Raw genomic sequence first — 13,161 nt, forward strand, 5'->3', positions numbered from 1 at the left:
ATACCAGAGCAACACCTACTACAGTTAGTAATGCTGACATAGCTTGCAATAAACCAAAGGGCTTTTTAATATTATTCTGGCTATCACAAATACCATAAGTATTGTGCTGAGTAAAACTGCATACAATCAAAAATAGTATATGCCGCGCCTCTAGTGACAATAATTTCAAACAACAAATATGAAATTGTCTTAAGTTTTTCCAGTCTAATAATTTCTGAGTGAAATTATTTCAGAAAAGTAAACTCTCTATACATTGGAAACATAGTAAAAGTAAATTATAACGAAATGTGTATGTGACAGACTGCTTATGTTTTTATCTGAATCATTACTATTGTTATTAGATTATATTTTTACAAAAACTTTATTCTAAATTTCTAGGAAGTGTTTTTCAACAGACAAAAATAATATCTCGATTTTAATTGTTCAACATAGTATTAAATGCCCAATATAATATTATTTATGTTTTGTTTAAATTTAACATTTCAGATAATTCTATTTGATTTTGAAACGAAAATTGGAAGTTTCTCACTTTAAATTATACCTAAATGCCAGTATTTTTAGGAATTTGTAACCATTTAGAAGAGAAACAGAAAGACCAGAAAGCTAATTTTATCAATCAATTATTCTATGAATGTTTTAATGTGTTATATATATTAAAGATTCACACTCTGCCTTTTCACCTCCAGTCACATAATTTAGCATAAAATGTAAGCTAGGATACCAAGCGTATGCTTACTAATCTTATTGATCCTAAATGTAATTATCTCTTCCCATACGCCAAGCTTATGTTTTTTGTAATATTTACTATTCACCATTTATGTGATGTATGGTTCTCCCTCATAAGGAGATGCCCAATAATTACCACAAAAATACATGCCTGATAGTATGCATATATTTGTGTTTTTGCTTAAGTACAAAACTGCATTGGGGGTCGTACATAGTGAATCAAACTAACTTCACAACTATTTTATGAAGAGAACAAACAGCATACATGACATAATAATGAGATTGAATTAGTTTTGTTTTTGATAGATATATATCTTCATTTCTAGTATACATATTTGTAATTTAGGTTCTCAAGTAGTCAGATTTGTAACTAGTTTCACAAAATCAATTTTGTCACAAAAAGATGATTTTTTATTTTGACCATTTTAATTTAATCGTTTTCTTAATCATACTTAATGCAAGCCACACACTAAGAAAACTCCCGATTTAAGCTGTATTTAAAATAACATTTCCCTTAAGAGATTTTCATTTGAACTTAACCTGTTCTCTGACGTAATATTCTTCTTACTTATATTTGTAGATATTTAGGCTTTTCGTCCAAATTTGTAATAATTAAAATTTACTCAAAATTCGATAATCCTTAATGTTAAGACTTTTTTGTGTAATTACGACTTGAAACTATGGACCAAAATGTTTTATTACATGATTTAAAATAGAATTTTGTGATGAGCATATTATAAACATTAGTTATATTTGCTAGGTCAAATCAATACAAGCTCTTTCTACACACTAAGATTTCAAATATACATGAGATAAATGCCCTGTTACTACTGGAAAATGGTTGTGTTAACAAATTGGTGTTATTGAATTTATGGATAAAAAATTGAACATATGTTCCCACGTGAAATATATAGTTAACCTTGAGTATTCTGGTGTATAAACGTATAAAATATTTTCAAACAACATATTTCAATGTTTTCCAGGGGCAGAGTTGTACGTGTGCGAACTCACATCGCTAAAAAGTGGGTTTCGATACTCGCGGTAGATGGAACATACATAACCCATTCTATAACTTTGTATTTAATTCTAAACAAATAAACATATATATTTCCATATAATATTATTTTTGAATTACCGTATTTTTCGGTGAATAAGACGCTTTTTTTCCGAAAAAGAAATACCAAAACCCCCTGCATGCTATGCACCGAAAGTAATAAATCTTATGCCTAGGAATAGCGCATTTTGTACAGCAAGGACTAGTAACTAGCGCGATTAACCTCTTCACTTTTTTTGTGCTTGTTTTCTTTCATAGACTAAAGAAAATAGGTCATCATGAGAAATGACTGTAGAACAATAGAAGAGTCATATCCATAAATAACGCAATAAAAACATATAAATTTGGAAATTGATAGTAATTGTTTGTGGGCAGCTAACACGAGTACACACACCAAGATGACTGCTGGTCTAGAGTGAACTTTCAGAGCTTGTTTTCAGTGAATTCAGTGATAGAAAAGAAGATTTTGAAAGTTTTCACAATGAATGAACAATGTTTTGATGTAAAAGTATGAAACCACCATATTTTATTTTATTAAGGACACCACTTTTGAGGTATTCTAAAGAATAATAAAAAGATTATGCTGATGCTTAATAAATAAATAATTATAACTGGAAAACATTTATTTCCGTAAAGATATTTTGAAAATAGTAACGCGTCTTATAATCAGAAAAATACGGTAGTTATTTATTCTAGTATGTGAAATTTGCCTACATAACTTGCTCAGGGAATTCATTAAATTTGTTTTAAATGTCTTCATTGTCCTTTAGAGATAACAACAGTTAAGCTCTTTTGACTTGTACGGCTGTAATGTTGAACATGTAATGTGTAAGAAACTAAATAGCTGTGCCAGAAAGTGGTAGGGTAGGTGACATCTGAAGTATACAGCTTTAAATGGATGTTTATATAATAATTAGCAACTCATGAGTAGCATTAGTTGTTCTGGGTAAATCCTACATTACCTGTTAAGTAAGAAAATGTTAAATTAAAATAGTTTTATGGAAGTTTTCATTGAGGAGGGTTTAAAGAGAAAGGTTCCAATTAATTATAAATGTTAGTCTATCATGCAAGCAAGTACAAACACTGCGTATGTTTTTATTGTTATAGTAAAGTATTTTGATACTTTATATCATGTCCAGTAGGGTGCGTCAAAAAACAAAAAGTTGTCACACTCAGTCCTTCGCTTATAATTTGATTCCATTCAATGAAAAAAATATGCTAGCGTAAAAAATCAATCCAATACATTAATATTTAGGGGTTGCGCAATGCGCACAAAATAACAACGTGCTTCCGGAACCGTTGTTGCGTCAAGTTCAAATTGGCGGATCGCCAACTCAACATGTTTGAACAGGTAACGACATAAACAGATACGATTCGTCAAGATAAAAGTGAACGTATGAAAGCTGCCACTAAACTTTTTTTCGGAAGACCTAAGCTAGTCACCGAGCAAGTCAGACGTGCCAATATGTTATTCAGAACGAAACGTTCATCCTCGCCAGTCAGGCCGTTAGTGCCGCCTGTAATCGTCGACGGCTTACCGCCGAACCTCACGCCGTACCAAGTCGCCACGTTGATCGCCCGAGCCAAGCCTGGGGCAACCATCGAACCGTCCAGGACCGTATTTTACACCGGGGAGGAATCCTCATCCAACCAGCCACTACTGCAGACCAAACCTATCTGTGCCAGTCATGGAACATTGAATTTAAAGTAAGTTGTTCCCCTACTAAAAGCCCAGTCAATCTTTATTCTGTATTCCTCAGGGGCGTCGACCCATCAATTCAACCAGAAGAAATTAGACAAACCATAGAACCCCAAATACAAGCCAAGGTATACGCAGTTCATCGAATTTATTCTAAGAACAGTAATCATCCCACACACTTCATGAAGATAGTGACAACGTCGAAGTACAGTGCCGACTGTATTTTACGAGATGGCTGTTATTATCATATATTTCATTTTAGAGCCGAACACCCACATCGACGACCACTCAATAATGGTTCAAACCAAGCACCCAGATATCGCAAACAACCAACGGAAATCTTCCAACATGAAAATACCAAAATACCGCCGAGTCCAGACCGTATTAGAAGAAACATGAAGACGGATTCAGACAACCCGAGTCAGAAGACGACAACACCCATTGTCAGCAACACGCCAAGTTCCAGTAGTTCAAGAAAGAAAAAGGACAGTTCATGCCAGACTTCAATCCTAGTTCCACAGAATTCAACAACCAGCCAGACTCAAACCATTACGAAGATAACCATCGACGCGACAGCACAAACTGAAAAACAATCTACCTCCACGCAGAAAACTCAAACCAAAATCTCGAGAAGAAACAAAGCATCACAGACCAGCGAAGAACAACTCACCGAAGTACAGCCGGTAGTTCCACCACCAAGACCACGTTTCTCACTTGCACCAATGGGCTTCAAGTGTGGAAACAAGTTCATGATGAAGTTACCACCGGATCTACAAGACTGCAGCTAACAGTTTCCGCGTATACCACCAACATAATTCATCAGTTTTTTGTTTTTTTTCTGTTTTTCTTTCTTCCCAGCTACTTCCGGGCACGGACTGGGTAGATTATTCGGCGCCCAGGCCGTGAAAGTGGGTTTTCTCGGGGTACTCCCGTTTCCCCCCACAGCAAAATCTCTAGCATCGGACTTGTAGATCCCAGCCTCATTCTGAAAGGACCGTTTACCCAGTCACAGGGTATCTAATCAATCACAGTACATTTCAAAATCAATGCACCAGCCGCCAGTGTACTCCGTCCTAGAGCCAAGGTCTGGCTCACTTCACTTTCGCTGCTTTCGTCCAGTTCTCCCGTCCTTTCTCTCACTCACAAATACACCACTCCATTTTTTGAAATGTCAAAAATAAAGTAAAAACCCCACGGATATTTTGAAACATTTCTCATGTAAGGGAACGAAGAGGAACTACAAAGTTCCTTAACACCCCAGTTGGAGAGAGAACTCTTCTGATTTCTCTCTCTCTAAACTAAACCCCTGCCACGATAGTTTTGTTTGTTTGTTGTCTGCCACTAAAATACGCAATTAGTCATTCAGTCGACTTAATTCGCTCTGGTAACATTTACTGTATTCAGTCCTACAAGTGACGTTTATTTAATTTCACGTGACTGACAGTCAATCACTTTTGGCTTTTGAACATAATACGTGGTAAATGTAACAATTCATTTATATAAATCTTCCTATGTTGGTTTACTAATTAAATTGTTTTAATGTCGTCAAATATGAATCGTTGTATTGTTCAAATCATTTCATCAAACTATACTATGTACTACTTTTCGGAACTAAATATTTGAAGTTAAGGGAGCCATGAATGTTAAAAAAAATTCAAATAAAATTTTATGCGTCTAAGTATATTCAGAAAAATGCACACTACAAAAAAAATCCATTAAAAATATAGTAGGTTTTTTTTTATATATACATTTTTATATTTTTATACTTTTTCTTTTGCATGTTCTTTTTTGGATTTTTCATAAAACATTTATTTATAGGCGTACACGGTATTTTTATAGATAAAAATGCAGTTTACAATGTATAGGAAACTAATATATTCAAATATTATTATTATCCTAATAATGAGCGGAAATGCGGAAATAAACTAAAATTTCTATAACACTTCAAAGAGGAAGAAAATATAAGAAATGAGTAACTATTTTCTCTTCTTTTCAATTATTTGAAAAAATAATTGAATAAACTCCACATTTAACAGTTTTTCAATTATTTGAAAAAATAATTTAAAAGACACATTTGTGTTGCACTCTCAGAGTGCTCTAGCTTAATATTATTTTGTTAATTGTTATTTAATTAAATTACTTAGCATTATTTATTAATAAATTGTTCTTATTGTATTTACAGATTGGAGAGAAAAAATGGCATTGGAAAACATCAAGCGAACTGATGAAATTTGGTTGTTAGGCAAACCGATTCCTCTATTCAGTGGAACTAAACTGCCAAGCCGTGGTGAATCCCTGAAAGTTATTTTTACTTGCATCAATCAGAACCAAAAATTAAACGATGCTTCAAAACGACTGCTACCATGATTTTTGACATCTGGGACAAAGCAAAAATACCAATTATCACGCCATATAGAATCACTGATAAACTCGGTAAGCTCCATCAAGAATACTACCATTTGCGAAAAAGTAAAAACCGGCATAGTAGAAAAGCGATTGACAATCAGAAAACGTTTGTCCAAAGATTAGAGAATCTTTTTGACATCGCACATCCAGATGCATTACACCTTATGAAAATCCAAGAAGACAAAGATTTTCTTATTATGCAACGCAAGCCAGGACGGCCGGGAAGCATGGTTGGGGAAGACAGAAAATGGGTTGCTCGGGAAACCAACAAGAGAAAAAGATTGGAGGAGGAACAACGGCGCCGGGATCGATGGCTGGAAGAACAACGCCCGTCAACATCAGCAGCCGTAATGGTGGACTCATTCTCAACGGAAGAAAATGAAAATTCGTTTACTTTCTCTTCTCAAAGAGTTAAAAGAAGTAAGTCTCAACGAAAAGTTGGCATTAGTGAAAGGCTAGCTTCGGCTTTAGACAGAACCCAGATCAGTGACCAAAAAGCCGCGCAAATTTTGCTTCCTTTTGTAGCTCATAATGGACATAATATCTAGGATCTTACCATTAGCCCAAGTTCCATAAGGAGGAAACGAACTAACCGTACTCTTCTAGCACCTGAATTGAAGGAAAGTTTTTCTCCAAACGTTCCTTTGGCATTACATTGGGATGGTAAGATGATGCCTAACTTGGTTGGCAGAGAGAAGATCGAACGTTTGGCAATTTTAGTTTCAGGTGAAGGTGTAGAGAAGATTCTTTCAGTGCCCAAGATTGATAGTGGGGATGCAAATTCAGTAGCTTCTGAGATCGGATCAGTTTTAGTAGAATGGAATGTAAAAGACAGAATTAAATTGCTTCGCTTTGACACCACGGCGACCAATACAGGATCCAAATCTGGCGTCTGTCTGAGGATTGAAATGTTACTTGAACGTGAGCTCTTGCACTTTGCCTGTAGACATCACATTTTGGAGATTCTCCTGAGCGCTGTATTCTCTACTCTCGTGATAGAGACATCAAAAGGTCCAGATATTATTTTGTTTTTAAACTTTAGAGATTGTTGGTCTAAAATTAATAAAACTAAGTACATAACAGCAGTAGAAGCAATGCCACTCCTTGTATTCACAACCTTGGAAGGATGTTATTATTCAATTTTGTCAGAATCTCCTTCAATCTCATCAACCACGGGACGATTATAAAGAGCTCTTGGAATGAGCTGTCATTTTTCTTGGATCTCTTCCACACGGACGTTCTTCAGTTTCTTTCCGTACTTCTGGTGCTGCACATTTCTGCAGCAAACGTGGCGATTTGTGTGTCTTTATATCTAAACATTACTTGCTCTCATGGTTTACAGCTAAGGATGCTTCAGTGGCAGCTCGAAGGGACCTTACACTACTCAAGGAACTTGCATTGCATGAAAATCATATGATTTAGGAAGTTGGTACAAAGGCAATGAATCGGCATTTATGGTATTTATCTGAGGTTGCAGTTGGGCTTGCGCTCTTTGATGACGGTGTAACGAATAGCGACAAACTCAAGATGGTCTCAAATATGAATACCGTGAAAGGATCTCCTAGGCCAACTCCACATTTAACAGTTGATGCTGCAAGCAATGCTGTTTCCAGAAAACTTCCAGATTTTTTTACCTCGGCAACGAAGAAAATTTTCTACCATCTGGATATTAGTAGCGCATTTTTATCATTACCACCGAAAGAGTGGAGCGCCTCCGAAGAGTACAAACAAGAAAAAAACAGAGTAAAGAAACTTTTTTGTGACAAATGACGCAGCTGAAAGAGGAGTAGCTTTAATTCAACAGTTTACGGCAAAGGGCCGCACCAAGAACAAAGATCAATTTCAGTATATGATTCAGGTAGCAGAAGAACATCGGCGAAAATAATGCGAAGGGGGCAGGCAAGATAAAACTTCAATGAAATAAATTTTTCTTTCAAGTTTTTTTATGTTTTTGCTTATTGTACAATCAATAAATATTAAATACTTTCTTTAAATAATTTAATTACCATTAACAATGTAATGTAGGGTAAATTTAAGAAAAATAGTGAACTTTGCGAGGGATGCGCGACCCCTAAATAATTCGCGATTGAAATGAAACTTTGTCTATGATCTTTTCTCATGCAGTGGCACAACTGAGCAACTGAGCAAAAAAAATGGGACATTTAAATTTTGTTTAACAAAACCTGTTTGTTATTCATTTGGATTATCTCATTTTAACAGGACTAATCAGTTTTACTTAAGTATATCATTATATTAGAGAGTTTGCACCTGTACTTCATGATAATTTACAATTAATATATAACTGCTTCTGGAATTCTTAAGAACAACACGAATACATATTAATAATTTTGTATTCCTTGATTATTACTTTAAAAGCAAAAATTTTTATGTATTGTATCATTAACTTTTAAAGGCACTGAATGAGGAGGAAGAAAACATGTCGAAACACAACGGAGAGAAAGATAAAAACTGAAGGAGAAGTTTTGCATACCTCAAAAAATAGCTTAAGATATAGTATTTAAAGTACTATAAGCTTTCATTCATATTGGACGTATCTCATGCTGTCCAAGATTACCATTGGTAAAGTAAAAATAAATTAAGTTAATTTAAAAGTGATGACCTTACCGAGAGTTATAAAGTGGGATGGGCAAGGAATGACGTCGATGGAACTTACTTTTTTATCCATATCATATATCATCAAATTAACAAAACATTACCAAATGAAAATAAGTCAATACACCTACAATTCACACCATACGTTATTATGGCTGTTGTATACATGAACTTAACGTATCCAAAATAAAATATCAGCTTTATAATCACAAAGCTAAAAAATATCCAAGCACCATTCAAATAATCTACTTTTAAATAGAACAAAACTTGAAGATAAAAATGTAGCATTCTTATTATACCATTATAAGCCTGTAAAAAGGGATAACGTGAGTTAAATTGGAATAAATGACAACCTAGAAGTTTCTGAACATAAACAAAAATATCAAACACGGAACATGAGCAATAGAATTTTTATTCATGTGTGACATCCTTGCTGTCAAATTGACTGGAAATTAACAATGATTTTATACAAAAATAGATAACTACATAAACAAAACAAAATGTAAAAAGCTACTTTACCAGTAAATTGTCTAATTTTAATATCCTCCTATAACATTTTGACCTAAACAACTTTCTAAAACTAGTTTGAACTTTCTGACAGTATTTTTCCGTTTAGTATGGTTTTAAATTGTCATCTAAATCAAATGTTAATACCGCAATTTTTGGAAATTGTTGGGATCGGGATGATACAGCTCTTATTAGTCCACTGCATGCAGATACAGTATCATTTGTTTTGGGGAAGGATACAGTTACCCGTACAAGATACAAATTCCAAAGATCCATGCCTCTTGCCCCTGATAATTTGGCACTTATAATTACAGATTGAAAAACATAATCAGGCTGAAATAATTATGTATACCTGAAACAACAAGAAAAATGAAAAACTGATAATGCTAATATTATTATGAGTTTATCAACATAAAACAACAAGGAATACAATTGTAATTTAATAAAAATTAATTTTTATTTTCTCCATTGACTTCAAATAACCTGTATAAAATTTGAACATAATCTTTTAAGGAATTTTGGTGATAATTATTGAATTTAATATTTTGTCACCTGTGTTAAACAAGGAGCAGTAAAATATGAACTTTACCTTTACTTTCAAGAGTTCTTTTATAAATATAAAGGAAACACTTACATATGATACATGTTATAGAATATGTTAAATTTTACAATTAACAAGTACACGATGTTTGTCTGTTTTAGACCAAACCTGCATTACGTTAGCTACTGTTTGAACCACAGAGAAATTGAAACTTGCAATTTCGCATTCTACGTCTGTTAGCTTGCTGCTCTCCTACCAAGAAACTTGAATGTTCAAAAATTAGTTTAGTGATACCAGTAACTGTACAATATGGAACTATACTGTATTATTATTGTTTCATTAGCTAAGATTGTGAAATTTAGAATTCTATTGCTATTTCTTCAAGAAAGGGTGCCATGTAGGTTGATGATGTCTCAAAAATAAATATAACTGTGGCCTTGTTGTACAATCATATCAGTGTTGCATAACAACTCTATTTTCATAATTAATACTCTTACCTTGTGCTAACTAAGTAGACTTGTCCTAACCTAAAATCCTCTGCTGGTACAGCGGTAAGTCTACAGATTTATAATACTAAAATTAGGGGTTCGATTTCCCTCGGTGGACTCAGCTGATAGCCTAATGTGGCTTTGCTATAAAAATCACATACACGCCTTAACTTAAAAGATACACAAAATAATCAGAAAATACAGATTTAAACAGTTTATCAAAAAGTTTCTAAATTAGTTTCAGATTTAAAATGATATGTGATATATTCAAACGGTTTTCAAACTAAAATGTTCATGAATACAATAACAATCGAATGGCAAAAGTTAAAAAACTGCTACTTCTATTTTGGTTGTAAGCTTAACCATGATGAAAAACGGCACCTCTTATTAACTGGTATGTAGTATGCTACCCGTTTTCTTACAGTCTGAATAAAAAATGCATAATGCTATTTAAATAAATATTTTGTTTCATTTGCTTTTACAAAGGCAATACAATAAATAAAGAAATTCTAAAAACAATTGTTTGTAAACTATATCAAACGTGACTCAACCTTTATCCCTAAGATGTTAGATAGTGTAATGTGTGCAGCAAATTTAAAGATAAAATAAAACATACTGCTAACCTTGAAGAGTTCAGTAACCAAAACAATTTAACATGTTAGTAATGTTTTTTACACATAAAGAATATGCATGGTTTTTAATTTCTCGTTATTAAATTCAAAGTTTAACACAACGAGCAGAGTATTACTTACAAATAAGCACAGCATATCATTGGTGTAGAGGCAGCTTCGATTGTCTAACAACTTAAAACCTTTTTTTCTTATAAAACTCAGGCCACTTGAAATTATTTTTTTTTAAAGTTTGTTCAATAAAAAATCCAAATGCTTCAGCAAAATACATTATACGATTCAACTTTAAAAGTTTTATTGTGATGTCACTTTTTTATATTAATTTATGCGTTTTATTGAAATAATGACATTTTTAATGTAAATAGTTTTATTACACGATATATTCTACACTTTCGAGGAAAGACTTCATCAATTTCTTTGTGCTATCTAATATATTACTTTCAAAACGATTATAATCAGCTACGTATTATAGTTTATCTCAAACAAGCCTCCATTTTATTAGGTTACATGTTACAAGTTAATTGATAATTGAAATTGAGAAATTAATTAAATGTTGATATGTATTAAATTTATGATATTTTCTTTCTCAATACAAATGCATTTTAGAATACATACAATACAATTTATAATAATAGTAATTAGATATAATGATTTATATATCAAAGTTTTACAAATATACAAACAGTATTAGTCTTCCATCTGATCCAGAACTTCCTTGATATTTTAGTGAGGGTTTACGATGAGCGAATTAATTTCAAACTAATTTTAATACAATTCACTAAAGAGGGAGCAAGCTAATTCTTTGCTTATCACATACCGATTACAAGTCGAGTTTCTTACGAATGAAGAAATGTAATATTTCAAAAAATACCAATATCTGATGTTAATCCAATGAAGTTAAATAATTTATTATGTTCGAAATCTATAAAAGTTCCTGTTTAGTATCTGAAATGAATAAGCAATAATCACAGTTATAATTTCTCAGGTTTACAGAATACCAAATGTAGCAAACCAACAATACATACTGTCTCTTGGCGTTCCAGTGGATAATTTCAAAAGGATGAGCCGAATTTCTAGAAATTTCAGCTTCCACAATAATCTTAATTCTCACTAGCACTTATATAGCCACAAAGTATGTCGTTCATTCTTGAACTAGAGTATCTTTCATAACTTTAGTGAATAGGCAGGAATTTCGCAAAACACATTTAACATTATAAATTATATGTAGACTCTGGTATGTTCTCTGATAAACCACATTTATCAATATATGTATAACGGAATTCCAAAAAATACCGTTTCATGGAAGACAAAAAATAAGATCAATATGTACCAAAAGATGATGCATTCTCAAAAAAGATATTACAGCTGTCTTCACCAACAGCAAAGAGATGAAACATACGATCAGGAAATTGATTATGTAGTGTTATATATCAGCAAATAGATTAATAGCCTCCCCAGTGTAACTGTTTACACTGGTAATACATTAAGAGATGATACACTTTCACCCGTAAATAGTTTAAACACTTTAAGTACCACTTTCCAAAGCATTAAAATACTATATTGGCCTAAGTTATAATCAATAAGTCCTCACCTAGTGGAATAACTTCCTGCAGACTTAAAAGTATTTAGACTTTTTAGTTGTAACTAAATATACATGTAAAAGATATGAATTACACAGTTTGATAGCACAAAACAAATAAAGCATTAAGTCTTAGAAGTTGATTTACAAAATTTAGGTAAGGTTATTGTTGAACAATCAAATGTTCAGGTATTTCTGTTGATACAACCTAAAATCCTATTTGCCCTAACATTAGCAACAAGCACACTGCTTGGATGACTTTAGAGATTGAATAATTGTTACATCAAGATCCATTTACTTTCATGACACTGTGAAGGTTACTCTCATCCAAATAACACTTACAATTCTTATTATGATGATGCACATGCATTACCTGCCATTTATTATAATTAAAACCCAACTCCTATTTATTTGGCCAAATCACTAAATAACTTAAACCATTTTGTAAAGAACCAACAGCATCCTCACAACTAGTAACACTCTATTCCTTAATATCATCTGTAAATTTAAGTAATTTATTGTCCATTGTTTCATTTATTTCACTGATGTACTAAGTACTAACACTAAGTACTAACATTGAACCCTGAGGTACCTTGCTTGTAACATTAATCCAGTTTGACTGAACTCTATTTATAACAGCCTTCTGCTTTCTTTCATCCAGCCACTTTTCTATCAAATGAACCAACTTGTTTAAAAATCTATAGATGTATTTTAAGAAGCCTTACATTTAGTTAGCTGTCCATTGCAGTCTAGCTAAATAAATATAAGTTATCATACCATGATATCCTGTATTTAAAAAAAAAATGTTCATGTAATTATCAAGTAGACAACAAAAAATTATCAGGAAAAATAATGATATTGAAAGAAATTCCGCGAATTCTGAGATATACATATTTCTCCCAGTATTCATACCTTTATG

General features: G+C 32.8%; 1 protein-coding gene across 1 annotated transcript; it reads left to right on the forward strand.

Annotated features, from left to right (window-relative positions):
- The first annotated feature begins 3,220 nt into the window (after positions 1-3,220).
- On the forward strand, positions 3,221-8,052 carry LOC143225310 (uncharacterized). The gene is made up of 2 exons (XM_076454457.1): positions 3,221-3,487; positions 5,662-8,052. The coding sequence occupies exon 2, from the start codon at positions 5,843-5,845 to the stop codon at positions 6,431-6,433; it is 591 nt and encodes a 196-aa protein (XP_076310572.1). The 5' UTR covers positions 3,221-3,487; positions 5,662-5,842; the 3' UTR covers positions 6,434-8,052.
- Positions 8,053-13,161: the final 5,109 nt, after the last annotated feature.

The sequence above is a fragment of the Tachypleus tridentatus genome, chromosome 9 (assembly GCF_004210375.1).
Source record: "Tachypleus tridentatus isolate NWPU-2018 chromosome 9, ASM421037v1, whole genome shotgun sequence".
Taxonomy (NCBI): domain Eukaryota; kingdom Metazoa; phylum Arthropoda; class Merostomata; order Xiphosura; family Limulidae; genus Tachypleus; species Tachypleus tridentatus.